Genomic DNA, 17,221 nt, shown 5'->3' with positions numbered 1-17,221 from the left:
TATATCTACATTTATTTTTTCCTCTCTCTGGCATGTGAAATAAAGGCTACGTCACCGCCTGCAAAACGCCAGAGCACTTACCCGATCCAAGCACGAACCTCAATGCTGCCATAGATGCCCTTTGTTAGTGCAAAGGCTAAATGATAAGCATATTCCAAATAACTTTATGCAACCTACAATTAGACAGGACATCTGGTGTCTAGACAGTGGAGATTTTACTGATCTATAAACCTTATAGGCAATAATCAGTCACAAGCTGATTGTGTTTTTAAAAGCCAATATGTTACTGGCCAACTGTCTTTTGGCAAAACACTTATTAATAAGCATTATATCTTTTTGATTGGGATTTTACTCAAAAAAACTTAACTGTAAAGCCCTGTTTTCTTGCTAGTCAGAGAGCATGTTTATCTACATTGTGCATGATGCACCTTTTCCCCCAAACTACTACAGGGTGTAGAAATAAAACAACTCCCCACACAGGCTTATCAATAAAGTCTAGAACTATAGAACTATATCTAAAAATCTCACCTTCGAGCAACGTAATAGAAGACGGGGTTGCCGTTCTTGGATGTTCCTGCCTGGTAAAAGATATTTAGCGTCTTCAGAGCTTTAAATTCTTCCTTTTCGTGGACCTGGTGCCTGGGAATAACAAGCACGGTTTTATGGCCAAACCTTTGACTGGATGACTGGATATAAAAGCCAGTATTAAATAGCCAACAAATATCAAAATTAAATTATACAAGTACTATAGTGAATAACCAATCTTACAGAAATTAAAAACCTTAACATTAGACTTGCTAAGATTAGTGGAATTATTGTTGCTACTTTAACCACACTTGAAACAGATGCTACAAAGAAGGACCTAATTCATTATCATTTATATTCAAGGTGAACTGTGCACTTGATGAAAGGCGTTCAAGTCTATAATTGGTACATAACCTTTAAAATTAAACCATAACGTCCAGATTGAGTCTAACATTCCTCAGTATTCTTAGGCTGCTTTCATATTAGGTATTTTCAATCTAATTTTAATTCCGTCTTTTACTCATTCCAGATAAGTAGCAAGTGCATCAACCTTATCTGATTTCTTTATCAACAAATATATATAATGTATGGTTGGGAAAAAAAAAAATCTAGATAGTTTCCCTATGTTTTTTTACATGGTCCATAATGAAAAGTAAAAGAAGAAGAAAAAAAAAAAAAACATACATATAATGCGTACTAGTCATCAAGGGTGGGAACATAACTAGCTACAGCTAAAGTGGCAGACATAGCAGGAAAATTACCTGGTCATGAACTCCTCAAATTTGGAGCTAGTAAGGTTGAGACTGGACCAGTGAGTGTCTGCTACAGGTTTGTGTTCAGGCGGGCCAAGATATGCAAGGAGTGTAGCCATCTTATCAAAGGGTCTTCTACCAACAGCCTTGTGGTCCCTGCCAAACATAAATCCATACTCAGATTTAATCTATTCTTGTCATGGTGAATAAAAATAAATAGTAATCATTCTAAGACACAAACACTTAAAACAAGCTATTAAATTGTATATTGCAAAAGACTACAATGAGGGACAGTTTTTTCTTCATATTACTTAATATCATAGAATATTACCACAACTACAAACTACTGGGTTATGTCTGATTACACGTCTGCCTCGATTAGGAAAATGTATAGCAAGGGTTTGTGTTTTTCAAAAAGCAGAAATGCAATCAGGCTGTACTGTGTAAAGAGCAGAGTCATTTAAGGTAAGAGGAAGAGAGATGACACCATAAAACAGGAGGAACCTTTGAGGCCAGGGGGCTTAAGTGAACTCAAATAACCTTAAATGCATTCTATGCATATTTAAAAGTTTAAAGTTTAATAAAACTTTTTCAAAAAAGTTAAAATGTCATAATTTATGTAAAAATCCAAATATTTATCCATGTGTTTAATGGTTTTGGTTGAAAAGGCCCATCAACTACATGTGATGCATTAAAAACCTCATTGAATTCCTTACCCAGCCTTAACAAAACATTTATTCTTATCCGGTGTGAAGTTATACCTGTTGCTGGATAAATACTGCCCAATCCTCTCCTGGTTGTTCCAGAGCAGGCGGTGCAGGGCGAGCACATTACCATCACTGATGAAGGACAGGCTATGATTGACTGAATCACTAGGAGGTGAATCTGACGCTATGTCCAGGAAAAATCTGCAAAAGTAAGGAATAACTCACAACTGTGGGTTATGAACAATACATCGGAAATCAACCACCATTCGTACTGTATGCTGTTATGTAGTGTACATATGGTATGTTATTATATGCAAGCAATTATAATAGGCAGACTTTTAGATTTTTTTTTATTTTTTAGATAAAATTCCCCACGTGCGTACCTCCTTGCTGCCTCAAAGTTGTTTTTTACAAAATCATTAAATGGCCTCATATGCTCTTCCTTGGTAAAGAGAACATGATTGGCGATACTCTGAAGAATCTGTGAGAAAAGCGAAACAAGAGACATAAGCAATCTGCAACAAACACACGGCAAAAGATACAACCTAGGTTAATGCCTGACCTTAGACATGAGTTTGAGGCCCCGCTCAATCCGTGGAGGAGGCTTTTTATCCAAGATTCCCGCTTCGTATGGTGAGACTATGGCAGGATTGATGAAGCGCAGAAACATGGCACTGCCAACGGCACCAATGCTATTCTGGGGAAAACGCTGGCTCACCACCTGCGTGGACATAAAAATAAATGGAGAAAGATGAGGAAAGACAAAGGGTAAAGTGTTGATGAGGAAAATACAGGAGAGAGAAGAAGACAGAACCAGAGAAATGTTAAAATACCTTAAGATCTACCAAAGCTTAACCCCTTTTGTAAACCCATAGGTGACTAAATGAGAAATAAGCCCTAAAATATGTTGAGGACGAAGGACCAAGAAAACAATGAAAAAACCCATGGTTAGATGGCCAAAAGGATTATACCACAAGGACAGCAGGCAGCATTTTGCTGCAGATGAAGAAAACAAAGGCTGTGAATTAAAGATGGAATGAATCAAAACCAAAGTTCAACACTGCTCTGGCGCAAAAAGCAAATAATAATAAATGTACTCCATACAATCCAAGCACCAACCATATGGCCCAATATGCAAACTTAATATAGTCAAAATAATGATACAATGCCTTTAGAATGATTAAACAAAACAACAGAGAAAACATATACAAAAATAAAGAATAAAAAAAAATCAAAAAAAAAATCAAATACAATACAGGAAAAAAAATGATCAAACCTGTACTCACTGTTTTCTTTTTTTAATACATATAAAAAAAAAAAAAACTACCTGACTAAGTATAACTAAAATTTCACATACCAATCAAAGAGAATATCTAATCCACTTTCCTCCATCATACAACAGCCACCATCCAGGGAAGGTAAGGGCAATACTCTGGTCAGGTGTTCCTTATGAAATAAGTAAAGCACCCAACCACATCCTTTCAAATCGCTGCGTTACAAAATCGGAAAGTCAAAGGTGACTGTGGCTGACAAAGGACTGAAAGTATGGTCACACTTGTTTTTTTCCATTGACTCCCAATGATTGATGGCTGTGGCATCATCAGGGTTCAAACTCTTACTCTCTCAACTACATGGCAAACATTTTTCTGTTAAAAATATATCAGATTTATGAGATATGGCATAAAGTTTTGTGCGTTTTAAACATGCAGATGACATGAAATAAATTAACTTACATCACATATAAAAAATGATTATGCATGTTTCAGTATATAGAGAAGTTATATACTCAAATTAAAACCTTTTAAAATCAAGAGATGTGGTTGAGAATTAAGCTTGGTAAATCAACCACTGACAACAAATGCATGTATGAGAGTGTGAAACGTTCATGCAATCTTTTTTCCATGTGACTAGAAAATCTAATTCACATAAAAAGACAAAATATATACATAATTAAAAATATAATCACATACAGTATAGGTACACACAAGTTTTTTGCCCATGACCTTTATTAGAAACACCTGTGGCTTTATACAGTTATCTAAATGACCCAATCATGTTGTAGCACTACGATGCCAAAAAAATTGCAGATACAGTAGATGTCATTTCTTTCAGTTAAAAGTTCACTTTAAATATCACAGAAAAGTGTTATCTCTGCGACTCTGATTGTGACATGGACGATGGTACCAGGCAAGCTGGTTTGAGTAATTTAAAAAATGCTGATCTGCGGGGAGTTATACATAAACAGTCTCTTAAATTAACACAGTAGTGTGTGTGTGTGTGTGTGTGTCTGGGGGAAAAACTATATCTTCAACTGTCTGTTTTGGTGAGTTGGTGCCCATGATGCCCCCAGAATCCTGTTTTTGGCTGACAGGAGTGGATCCTCAGCTTAACTTCTGCTGTTGTAGCCCATGCTACCTCTGCCATGGAGGTTCTTGCACATGGTCAAGGTTTTGTGCATTCCGAAACGCTTTTCTACTCACTACAGTTGTGACGAGTGATTATAAATAACTGTATCCTTCCTGGCAGTCTGAACCAATCTTCCACCTACTGTCGGTCACTCAAAACACTTCCACACAAAACTGTGTAAACTCTGGAGACTTTTTGTCTGTGAAAATACCAACATCTATGCTGCAATCTAAGTCACAGAATTCACGCTTTTTCTTTATTCTGACATTTGATGTAAACATTATGCAAACCTGTTGAGCTGTAATTTCCTGATTTGTTTGTGCTACTCAAACATGATTAGCTGATTAGATAACTACATGAACGTGCAAGTGTAACTAATAAAGTGGATGGTGAAAACACACACACAAACCCATCCCCAACAAAGCATATTTAACACACCAATACAGCTCATGCAGTTGTGTCCAACTAGTGAAACTGCTGATCCAAGCCCAGCTTACCAACACAAAAGCACATGCTTTTTTATTTTTATTTTATTGCACACCAAGTATAAGGTCATTAACCAGCTTCTTGAAAAACATGGCTTACATTATATTTAACAGACAAAAATCAAAATAAGTAGGTTAAAGTCATATTCAAATCAGAGTACATAGTCTTGGAGTGCTATGCATATTAATAATTATCAACAGTAAAAGTTTACAATGTCAGCTAAGGGAGATTTTAGTGAAGTAAATAAGAAAAAAAACATGGCGTTTGGGCAATCTGGTTTAATCCTTATATATTCTCCTGGTGTGCAAAGATCTCCATGGCAGAGGTAGCGGCTCCTATGTTATGGAGAATATCCAAGTCAAGGGTCATCCTCATCTATATTCAGACAAAAGGAAAAGCTTGACCAATCCCAGTGGCCCACCACACAGCCGGCTCTCTCACTGTCCCAAACCAGGCCTGAAGGGTTCAGGATACTGGTGATCCAAACAGCTATGCTGTTTCAACCATGACTTTGGAGTTAGTAAGAGGTTAGTAGGCCCATGTTGCTTATGAACATGTTTTGAGGCAAAAAAGCCAAAAAACAAAACAAAAAACAAACAATATAAACTGCTGATTTCCAGAATGAATAAAAAAAACAAAAACAAAATGGTGGCTAGAAAAAAAAATAAAGTTCTGGGAAACTTACGGATTTTTTGTTTTCCTTTTTTTCTTTAACAGTGGCTTTATTCAGTAGGGAGTGGCAAGTAGCCTACAGGGCAGAGATGGGCACAGAAGTCACAGCAGCGGCTACACAACATTGAGCACAGCGCACACAGCCATAATGCAAACACATACAGGAGAGATCTCCATCTGAGCTTTATGGTTCAGATATCTGAAGCACAGGGTGAGTTGCAAGGATGTTATGGTTTTACTCTAAGTTTTAAGGTAAGGTTTCATTGACTACTTACCATCTACTCAGGTCAAAAGCTATGACATAAAATACTTTACTATAGTATAGCTCTAAAAACAACGCCTGAGATTTAAAACATATGAATTACATCATCTTTAAATACAAAATGAGCAGACAGCACAATATGTGGAACTGAACTTTTCTCGAAAATGCAAGCTTAATAAAATAGATGGTGTTGGTGAATGGAAAGCATAGAGTGGCAGATGGGTGGATGAGAGACTACTGGATGAGAGGAATATGCTCAGTGTAAACAGAAAGGAAACAGGCAGTGGGTGTTGGGGCTTTAGACAGTCCTTCCTGCTCACAAACATCTGCTTTCAGACTTTTCACACTCTATGCAGCACTTGAGCTTCTGCCAGCTTACTTCCCCTGCAGTCTTAACCAAATCAAACATACGAGTATAACTATAAATATCAACAGACCAAGGTTAAATAGTTACATGTTTCCGAGGAAGAGGGGCCCCATTACCGGTCTTATTTGTGATATAACAGAGCAGGTCGCTAACTGTAAAGAAATGCATTATGTCATCAGTACTACAAAATCTCTATTTACACTAATCTCACTGTAGTGCAATTACACTGAGGAGGTTTTCAGCTTACAGTTATAGGCTTTGAAAGTTATATCATGTTATTACACCTTTAACTAAAAAGCTTTAAGTAATATTTTCATTATAAATTTCACATGCCAGGTTCTAGCATTTCTATTTAACACCATCATACTAAAGTCACCAATAAATCAGGATGACTTGGTTTGTGTGCAAACATTCATAGCAACATCTAACAGATAGAGCAGCCCATCCCCTATTAACCACAGAATGTTATGCAAACACAAAAAAAAAACTATCCAAGACATTTAAACAATGTAGCATGTGCATAAAATGGAGGCAGGATATCCTGGTGAGTGGTTTAGTTAGTGCAGTTTTTTAAAGCATGCTCTCCATCTTGAGAGCATCTAGTAGCAGAGGGATGGGGCAGCAAGTGTGAAGTAGCTTGGCAAATAGCGTGGGTGAAGACAGAGCAGAGCATACCTGGTATAAACAGTGACATACGCTTCGCAGCTGAGGTGGAAACTCGCTGGAGGAATTGATTATGGCCAGGAAGAACCGGTCTGTGATCTGCAGCAGGTTCCGCTGATTCTCCTCCAGGTTTTCTGTAGGTTCTAGTCTAAAAAAATATATAACATAAATAACAAACTAATGAGATGTATAAAAATAATATTTGTATGCAAGAAAAAGATGAAAACATGTCTCCTCATAGTGTTGTCTATTTAATTTCCAATTACAATCTTTTAAACAAAGCAGCAGACTTTTAATTATATAAAAACTAACACTGATCTACCTGGTGGGGTCAACCTCGAAGCTGATGTGCTGCCACTCAGGAGATGTGATGACACCTCGCATCAGAGGCTCAAGCAGCTTCTGAAGATAAGCGGCCCCATACACCTGCATAAGTAAAAGAGAAGTGTCATGGTTGAGCACACACTTTATGAGAGACGAGCTATGAGATATGATGTTAGCCATTCATGTTTTGATGGATGAAATATCAAAAATAAAGATAACTGGTTAAATTGTGGCAATAACCCTCTGGTTTTCTACTATGACATTCACCTGCCTTTTCATCCATTGGTACAGTTTACATTGGCTCGAATAGATAAGGATGTGTGGGATGGATCAGAAGTTTGGGGCCAAGGTTTCACTGTTAAGACATTGAGCAAGACCCCTAACCATCACTGCTTCAGGGACGCTATAACATGACTGATCCTACAATCTGACTCCTGCTTCCTAACAAGCTGGAATATGCAAAGAAAATTATTTCAATGTGCTGTAAAGTATGTGTGACAAATAAAGGCTTCTACTATTTCAACACTTTAATCTTATTTAATTAATAAGTGTTGTTACCCAAAGAGATCTAAAACCCAATTCGATGACCTTCCTAACAGTGCAGCTTATATTGCTGTAGAATTTGAACTCTTTATTTAAGGGCATACTAAATCTTAAAATGCACTCATTTGGATGACCTTACAGCTGAGATGATATGAACAAATCAGGAAACAAGACAGACTTTAAAGAGAGCCTTCCTTATACAGTTGAAGTCGGAAGTTTACAGACACTTCAGCCATATAACCTTTAACTCATTTAACCTTTAACTTTCACAATACTTGACATTTAATCCCAGTGAACATTACCCGTCTTAGGTCAGTCATCATCACTACGTTATTTTAAGAATATAAATGCCAGAATTATAATGGAGAGAAGGTATTTAAACTTTTATTTATTTCATCACATTACCAGTTTACACACACTTGGTGTGTGGTAAATGTTAGTATTGGGTAATATTGCATTTAAATAGTTTGACTTCGATAAGGCATTAAAATCCTTGCACAAGCTTCTTACAATAAGTTACTGGAATTTTAGCCCAATCCTTCTGACAAAATGGGTGTATCTGAGGCAATTTTGTAGGCATCCTTGTTCACACATGCTTTTTGACTTTTGCCCACACACGTATTATTGGATTCAGTTCATGGCTTTGTGTTGGCCGCACCAATACCCGCCTTTGTTGCCTTTCAGCCATTTTGCCACGAATTTGGAAGTATGCTTGGTCTTGTCTGTTTGGAAGAACTATTTGTGACTAAGCTTTAACTTCCTTAACTGTTGCCTTGAGACACTGTTTCAGTATATCTTCCTTCCTCATGGTGCTATCTATTTTGTGAAGTGGACCATAGATATTTTGTACCATTTCCCCACCAGTGTCTTTACAAGATCCTTTGCTGTTGTTGATTTGTACCTTTTGCACGAAAGTACTTTCATTACATTAATGTAAACTCTGTTCGACTTCAACTGTAGCTCGATGAACTGCACTGCTTGGATTGACAACGTGACGTGTACAGCAGAGACTAGGAGCTGTTTACAGGGTGATTATGAGTAGAGAGTGGAATTTTTAAATGAACGTAGCATCAAACAACAACAAAAATAAATGTGAGTTGAGAAATTGTAGTTAAAAACTAAAATAAAAACAACCCTGTACATGTAGAAATTCCACAGAAGCAAAAAATAAAAAATAAAATAAAATAAAAAAAGGAAGTCTTATTTAATGTGTAGTTGAGTGTAGAACTAGCTCCTTCTGGTCAAAAATATTTTCATTAAAGTAAATTTAGTCTGCTTCCCTCTTCTTTCTTCCTCGCTACTGTTTATTCCACATTCCTAGTACTTAACTGCAGTCCTTAATACTCATTTAAACTTAAAAGGATATTTCTTTACATAGTGTATTGCCCTTATTGTATGAAGTGGATTCTGCTTCATCTCTTGCCAAGTTGTTAGTGATTAGTTCCTTGATTCAAATTATGGTGGTGTAAACGCAAATAAACTGACTTTAAAAAAAAGAAAGAAAGAAAAAAGACAGCCTTAAAAGGTATACAACACACACAGCTAATACCAGCGATGAGAATTAGACAAAGATCTACATATCACAAATCTGAATTCCTGGAACAGAAGTCCAAGGTTTTTGAAACAATAACTGATAAGTTGTCAAACATCTAATGTGGTTCTTGCTATCCAAGTGTCTTTGTCTGTCAGATTTTTTTAGCTTTAATTTACCTTAAAGCAGAAAGTCATGATCTTGCTAGCCAGACTGTTTCCTCTGAAGAGAGTCTGCATGGAGTCAGCCAGCTCCACCTCTTTGGAGAACATATTCCAGAGCAGCTGGTAGAGCAGGTGTCTGGAGTCGAACAGCGTCACCAGAACCCTGGCCAGCTCATCCTGCAGATGACACGGGCAAACTCTTACTATCCATTTCAACCTTGGTATCCAATGACCCAAAGTAGCATCTAGTGATTACATACCCACTGTGAGCAGGGCACCACATTGGCCAGTGCCATGGCAATGGGAAGCTCCCCCTGGTCCCCCATCATGGTGACCAGTTCGACGAGCCTCTCAAAGCGGTCGGCCAGAACAGTCTCAGCCAGGGTGTCAAACTCTGTGCCTTGCTGCAGGATCTTAGTTAGAACCTCCATGAACGTAGCCCTGGTCTGCAAGTCTTTATGGTAGCCCAGCCCTGCAGATAGACAGAAATTACTTTCAGCTACACCAGTGACCACTAGTGATATTGCTAAGAGAACTACTACCAATATCACATACTGAAGAAAAAAACAAGTACATAACTTGTTTAAAAAAAAAAAAAAAGATTTTATAAAAATTTCACAAAATTTTTTTTTTTTAAATGACTAAAAGGAAAATTATGAGAGAACAAACTGGTTCATTATAGCGTCGTTATATAATAATAAACACAACCTCTCCACAGAAGCTCATTTCAACAGTAACACACCCATCAAGATATCTTTAACAATGCTAAATTATCAAAGAGGATACACAAGAGGACAAAGTGACAAGTCCAGAATAAAGCTGTATTTTACAATCTCATTACATCTAGTCGCTAGTGTCTGCCAATTAGCAGTTTAATTGGAACAGGAAGTACTTCTAAGGAACGTTGCAATTGCTTCCATATAACAAAACTTTTGCTAATTGCATCACATTTCCAACAACAAAAAGCTATAATGCAGGTGTGCTTTTTCCTTACCCCCTGTCCCCCACCCCCCCCTAAGCAAAGAACCCAAAAATTAACCACATTCCGAACTAGCTTATATGTTGCATATTTAGGAAGTTTTATCCAATTACCAGTGGCCAAGGTTATAATTTCCTATTTTGTATACTATAGTTTTGATTAGCACTGACCTATAGAGTGCATTAGGCCACTGTCCACGTTGGCGTTGAGCAGGTTGGACATGGCAAGTACAGTGCAGTGGCGTAGTGAGGCGAGACGGCGAGACATGCCTCGCTTTCTTTCGCCCACCTGCTGCCCATCTTCCTCAACCTCACTGCAGTCGTTCAGAAGGTTCATAAACAGAGTAAAGTACCTGAAAAAGAGCAAAGAGTTGAGGGCAAGGACAACACATTTAACACAGCTGCAAACATTTCAATTCATCTATATATAATATGTGTACCACAAAACTAAGTGTACAGTGACTACAAATAAATGTTAAATTAAAGGAGTTTATTTGTGGATCGAGCAGCTTGAAATCATAGTTCACACTGTAACCAAGAAACACTAATGTTTCAATTGTAACACTAATGAGACTAAATAAACGGGTACAGAAACTGCAAACTATATTCCTACTTAAGAAAAAGCTGGGACTTGGCCTCCATCAGTTCCACTCCATCTCCTTCCTCAGGCTGTAGTGGTAAACCAGCCAGCAGAGACACCACCGCCTCCATACTGGCCTGGTCAAGGTCCCTACGCAGGAAAATCACAGAAGAAACCATGTGTAGCTATCAAAGTGAAAGCTTAAATGACAAAGAAATTATTTAAAATTCAGAAACTGTACCGTGTAAGATATTTGACATCATCATCTGCTGCTTGATTGGAGGTGCCCATCACCCAGTCAGTCAGGTACTCCACCATCTTATTCCTTGGAGTGAAATATAAGGAACAATTCTTAAGCACATTACATAACATCTACAACACTTTATTTATCCTCTGATGATAAGATCATAAACAACACATTTAAAAGCTTTCAACTAAATACAGTACTAGAATACTGACCTAAACTTCATCTCTTGGCAAAAGGAAAGATCATCTCTGCGTTCCATCATAACCTCAACGAGTTGGCAAAGTTTAGTCTTGATCTGTATTGCATGAACCCCATTTCCTAAAATGCGCACATATCTGTGGGGGCAGTGGGAAAATTCACAGGAATAAAATTACATTTGACAAATCAAGACAAAACAAGCTGAACAGTGCATGTAATAATGTTAATAAAGCAGTTTCAACAACATGTTCAGAGCAACTCAACTCTAACCATACATCGTTATGGCATGAGTGATTTAATGTCACAGCATTAAACTGTGTTTAAACTGAAGTAGAATTTTTTTAGCGTGTCTAACCTGACCAAATTGAGCATCATGGTCTCAATGCTGGCCTGACCAAGGTGCTCAGAGCTGCCCTCTGTGTGGCTGTCCAGGAGGTTCTTCATGATGGCAATCGTCTGCTCCACAAATAATGTATTTGTGTCATTTATGGGCACCTAAGGGAAGACACAGATGGAAGTTATTTACGATGGCAGAGCTGTGGCTGTATAGCATCCAACACCGTTAAACACAACACTTCTTAAACTGTTAACCAACATAATTTAACATTATTTAACCATAAACTTTAATATTAATAAACAATACCTAAAAAAATTGGTATTCAACAATACCTAATAAAATTGGTATTCAACAATACCTATAAAATTGGTATTCAATACCTAATAAAATTGGTATACAGGGTATGACATAGCAATATTTTACTATATTTTATAGTAGGTATTTTTTTGTGTTTAAATTTACTTGTTAAATGGAATAAACAAAGATTATTTGTCCTAATCAGTTTAAATGAAAAAAGTTTAACTAACAATAAAACAATTAAACATTACCTTATAAATATGATGCATTACTGCTGAAATTAATGGTTTGCTTGTGTTAAAGCGTTAACTAATGTCAACTAAGATAATTTTAATATAATTCATTAGGAAGGAGCACTTCTTAAACCTCAAATCGCTGTTAAATGAAAATCCAACTCAGCCACCTTGTGGTCAAAACTAATAATACAGCTTAGATAAACTTGAATATGAAATCAAAGCCATATTAGGTTGTGCAGCAGCGTCACAAGACAAATGCATTCATCATGCTTTAAACGTTTTCTGTTAAGATTTTAATTGCATTTTGAATTAGATTTCTTTGCTAGTTTTTGCCTTAATTCTGTACTTTTACTTGGGTGCTGGGAACTAAGATCTAAAAAATGTAAGAAGAAGAAAAGAAAATTCTGAATACCTCGAAGGAAAACCTGTTTAGTACCACAGTGTCCACAAAAAAGATTGCTTTTACTATACTTTAATGCTAAGAGTAGCAGACAGTGCGGCTCACCGGTCCCTGGGTGTCAAAGAAACGCCCAATGCTGTTACGCAGTTTAGTGAAGAGCATAGAGTAGAGGGCTGGGCTCAGCTCTAGTCCCAACAGATCTTTAACATTGGTACGGATGTGCAAGCCCACTTTCTCATGTGTGCACACCATGAGGGACAGCAGCCTCTCCAGGAACCTGCTGAGGGGCGTCTCACTGTTCACTTCACAGGAGCCCATGGAGATCATAGAGCCCTTGCGCTCACTCATTGGTCCCATGGGTGGGCTGTAGGTACCGAGGCTAGGAGTGCTGCGCTGCTGCAGACACACTCCACCCAGGGCGCACAGGAAGCCGGTCATGTTAATCCACTCCTAAAAAGTGCAAGAGACCTTGCATTGGGGATGTGTTCGGGAACAAACGTCAGGAAAAAAGCTCTATTATTCCTTTACTCACCTGACCATCTTCAACTTTGTTCTTTGGATGGTTTAATATTTGTTTTGTTGCTTGTTCCCACTTAGCATGTGTGTCCTCCCATGCCTGAAGTTGTTAAGCATGAAAATTATAAAACAAAACAGCCAAAAACCAAAAAGCCAAAAAGTGACTCAGGTCAAAACAAATGCATTCCTTCACCTCTATATTGCCAGCTGTAGGATGCTCTATTCTCCTTAAGAGTGCCATCACTCTCTTCTGTAGGGTAGATCGACCTACACACACACAGTTAGAGAAACAGACATCCGCCAGCTGTATAAGTTTGCATGCCCAATAGTTTCTAGGTGAAGGAAAGCCTTCATTATTTATGTTTGAAAAGAAAAATGTCCTAGTGATGCATGGCGCAACACATAAAAATATGAAAATAATACGCAATTCCGTTTTTGTATTTAATCACTAACAGCAGCAAACTATTTTAAGTATATTGTTTGTAATAAAGAATAAAGATCTGGGAAACTGGCAGAAAGGTGTTTTCAGGTGTGTGAAATAAAGCAGCCAAGAAAACAAAACAAAACCGTGAAGTGAGAATAGAACAATGTCTTTACAATGTATTTATAAATCACATATTGAATTGAATGAACAATCTTCAAGCCATTATAATTAAAAAAAAATTAAAGTTATAATTTTACATTTATTAAAAGACAGCAGAATGCACTTACATGGGACTCTTAATTTGTTTTCTAGTTCCTGTGCAACACGACAACCTTTGCATTTTTTTAAATTCCACTTCATTAGTGGTATATTGCATACCATACATAACATTATGACCACCCTCCTAATATTCTGATCAGACTACACAGTCCAGCACACATTCCCAACATGAATCAGTGAGCTTTGGCCGCTCGACCCTGCCGGCAGTCACTGGTTTCCCTTCCACTGGTTTTCCCGACTTTGATGCAGTGGTCTGGCGATTACAATTTGGCCCTTGTCCAAGTCACTCAAAATCCTTATGCTTGCCCATTTTTTTCTTACCCCGCTTCCAAAACATTAACTTTAAGAACAAAATGTTCTCTTGCTGCCTAATATATCCCACCCCCTATTAGTACCTTTCAGGTGTCATTAGATATTGTAACTGTAGCTACTATGAGAAGGACCAAATTGTGATGGGTCAGAGAAACTCCAAAACTGCAGGTCTCATAGGATGTTCCTGGACTACAAATGGTCAAAGTGGTTGAAGAAAAAAAAAAACAGCGAACCAGCAACAGGGTCATGGGCAGCCAAGGCTTACTGATGTACATAGGGAGCAAAGGTAAGGGGCGATTCAATACAAGAGCCACTGTAGCTTAAATAGCTTAAATCTTTCTGCCAGTTTCCCAAAAGCCATTTATCCTGGTTTCCACAGAAAGGATCACAATTTCAGTTGTGAGGGGAGGGCCTATTTAAATATAAAGCAGGTGGTTATAACTAGGTGTTGTGGCTTACTGGTTTGTACCATTGTTAGCAAAACGTATATGAATGCAACAAGCCCCCTGTATGCTATTTAAAAGTTAAAGAAAACATATACTTATTTCCCCCCAATTAGATACAACGCTCAAGTCAGGAATCCAGGAAAAAGGTCATTTATCCTCTGCACAGGTTCCACTACTGACCTGTAGCCATCATGTTGCTGACAGAGGCAAACTCCATGAAAGTGTTGTAGTTGGGCAGGACCGTGTGCACAGGGAGCTCATCCACACTGCAGCGGATGTCCGCCTCCTCACACAGGTGCCGGAAGCAGGACATGGCTACCAGCACGGCCTCGGCGTCTGGGCTCCACAGAAATGAATACAGGCACACTTCCAGCTTAGTCTGTGCTTGTCTGCTGATGGGGATTAGACTCCCCTGTGTGGCGCTCTCCTGTGGTGTAATGAAACATCACAGCATCATTACATAAATGAATTTTCCTACAGGGAAGATCGTTTCCTGTAACCGCACATCATCAGTGAACAGTTTGCACTGATCACAGCTATTAGATGGCACGCGTTCAAATGTGTTAATACGTGACAGGAAATGACTCTCCATACCAAGAGGCAGCAGTAGTCTGCATTTGTAATAAAAAAAAATGTTAAAACGGAATAGTGAGTACTGCTGACAGAAAACACATATGGTTCCCTTTCCACGTTACCGGATATTGACCTCCCAGTCACAGCCCATGAATGCATCTTTACGGTGTGTTCGAGTGCAACATTTGACAGAACCCACAGAAGTTTTTTTTTACTTGATGTCAGCTAATACAGCATTGGCAGTAATGTGAAGACCAGTTTCATCTTTTGGTAAAAAAAGGTTGAAATTTAGGGAGTCCTGACTGTTTTCAGAAGCAAAAAGGAGCCTCTTTGTTTTTTTCCTAATATATGTTTTATGCACTTACTTTGTTCTTCAGGAGGAACTTGTTCCTGCAAATGAGAATCTCCCTCAGCCACTTTAAGATCTCTGTACTGTTGATCATCTGGTGGCCAATCAACTTCTTACAGATAAGGAACAGGACCTGAGAGCTGAGAGTTTACAATGATAAGACATACCAGTATAGCTCACATTGATTCTAATAAGACCAGGCTGTTTACTGAATGACCTACCTGATGTCCCAGAAGGTCTCAATTGGTGTGTCGGGATTCCACAGTTCAATAGTCTCAGGCTGATGTAACACCAAAAGTGCCTGAAGAACACAATACACACAATGACATATCAAGGGGGGAAAAAAACATTATCCTCGCAGAAAAAGTATTAAATAAATAAGTCAGAACAACTGCAGAGATAGAGTTTTGTACCTCCATGGCCTCCTGAGAAAGCTCTGAAGTATGGGTCAGGGGCACAAGCTGGACCAGGCCTATGATAAGTTCAGTTGTGCTGTTCTGGATCTCCTGTCCCAGCTTCCCAGGGTTCTGACACAACATAACACACACAACTTGACTTAAAAGGTGCATAGCACCTTCTTTACCTTCATAATTCTCATATTTTCGAGAACAGGAACCCACTATCATACAAGAAATGATGGAGGAAATCTGGAATACATTTAAGTTACATGCATCATGAAAATTGCAGTGATTTGGGCAATCAGTATTACTGGAGAGTCATGACCTTTGCTGGACTTTCATTAGTAATTTAGCAACTGAGGGTGAAACAAGTGTTTGAGCCAATTAAGTGTCTGAGCCAAGTGATTAAAAAAAACAACAACTCACATGCAGCATTAGTTTGGGGTCCGCATGGATAAGTTTGACCAAAGCAAGGAGAAGCGAGCGTGAGTCCAGATCTGCAGACTTTTCTTTAAACTTCAGGCTGGTCGTCATCTTCTCTTTGAATGTCAAGCTCTACAGAATAAATATTTAACAAATATTTTAACAAAACTTTACACTTTAGGATTAATTAAAAACTATTACTGGGTTGTAAACAAATTGGCAACTATTTAGAAGCATCTCTGAGAATGTTTCTTCTTTTCACAGCTGTCACGGCTATTAAAATGAACTGAATTTTTTTTTGTAAGTGTTAATGCAATTCAAAAATACTTCAAGCACGTGCCAAATGATATAATAAAAAGTCAGATCTCCGCACCCTATCATGGAACATTTACATTTTCTGTTCTGCCCATGGATGCCTTTTCAAGTAATAACAAGATTCAATTTGGAAAATAAATAAATAATTTTATTGGATGATGACTAGAAATTCCAATCATGTATGAACAGGCTTCTGTCTGAAAATGTCTTTAAACAACAGCTGGCATTATAAGATGGAATTTTTCTTAAATAGGTCAATTTTTGCAAAAACAAGACCTGGTAGAAAATAATACCCTTTTTTTCTTATTTTGAATACTTATGTAAAGAGTAAAAAACTAAAGATGAAGCTTCTGGATATTAAATTAAGAATCAGAGAATAAATACAATGAAGTATTTAAATAATTCTGCCAACTGCTTCGACATAGCAACATGCCGATAACAACTTAATCATGTTTAAAATGTTATCCAATCGTTCCCGTCTGTGTCATACTTATAGTACGTCAATGAAATT

The 17,221-nt window shown here is 37.8% G+C and overlaps 1 protein-coding gene across 3 annotated transcripts in view; it reads right to left on the bottom strand.

Moving 5' to 3' along the window:
- The window catches only part of nf1a (neurofibromin 1a), a 65,505-nt gene that overhangs the window by 35,108 nt on the left and 13,176 nt on the right, over window positions 1–17,221 (bottom strand). For all 3 annotated transcript variants that reach the window (XR_008361348.1, XM_053507664.1, XM_053507663.1), the window contains exons 13-35: window positions 16,399–16,527; window positions 15,988–16,101; window positions 15,796–15,875; window positions 15,591–15,714; window positions 14,833–15,079; window positions 13,385–13,458; window positions 13,208–13,291; window positions 12,781–13,125; window positions 11,761–11,900; window positions 11,420–11,542; window positions 11,202–11,285; window positions 10,994–11,110; window positions 10,552–10,733; window positions 9,663–9,874; window positions 9,418–9,579; window positions 7,163–7,266; window positions 6,853–6,988; window positions 5,562–5,624; window positions 2,547–2,705; window positions 2,368–2,465; window positions 2,039–2,185; window positions 1,287–1,433; window positions 529–639 (exon numbers count right to left, since the gene is read on the bottom strand). Coding sequence is in view for 2 of the 3 variants with exons in the window: in XM_053507664.1 (XP_053363639.1) it covers window positions 529–639; window positions 1,287–1,433; window positions 2,039–2,185; window positions 2,368–2,465; window positions 2,547–2,705; window positions 5,562–5,624; window positions 6,853–6,988; window positions 7,163–7,266; window positions 9,418–9,579; window positions 9,663–9,874; window positions 10,552–10,733; window positions 10,994–11,110; window positions 11,202–11,285; window positions 11,420–11,542; window positions 11,761–11,900; window positions 12,781–13,125; window positions 13,208–13,291; window positions 13,385–13,458; window positions 14,833–15,079; window positions 15,591–15,714; window positions 15,796–15,875; window positions 15,988–16,101; window positions 16,399–16,527 (3,182 nt within the window). In the remaining variant the exon portion in view is untranslated. The remainder of the gene's footprint in view (window positions 1–528; window positions 640–1,286; window positions 1,434–2,038; window positions 2,186–2,367; window positions 2,466–2,546; window positions 2,706–5,561; window positions 5,625–6,852; window positions 6,989–7,162; window positions 7,267–9,417; window positions 9,580–9,662; window positions 9,875–10,551; window positions 10,734–10,993; window positions 11,111–11,201; window positions 11,286–11,419; window positions 11,543–11,760; window positions 11,901–12,780; window positions 13,126–13,207; window positions 13,292–13,384; window positions 13,459–14,832; window positions 15,080–15,590; window positions 15,715–15,795; window positions 15,876–15,987; window positions 16,102–16,398; window positions 16,528–17,221) is intronic.

The sequence above is a fragment of the Clarias gariepinus genome, chromosome 11, assembly GCF_024256425.1.
Source record: "Clarias gariepinus isolate MV-2021 ecotype Netherlands chromosome 11, CGAR_prim_01v2, whole genome shotgun sequence".
Lineage (NCBI taxonomy): Eukaryota > Metazoa > Chordata > Actinopteri > Siluriformes > Clariidae > Clarias > Clarias gariepinus.
Note: the sequence above shows the minus strand (reverse complement) of the source record. Positions and strands in the feature narration are given on the sequence as shown.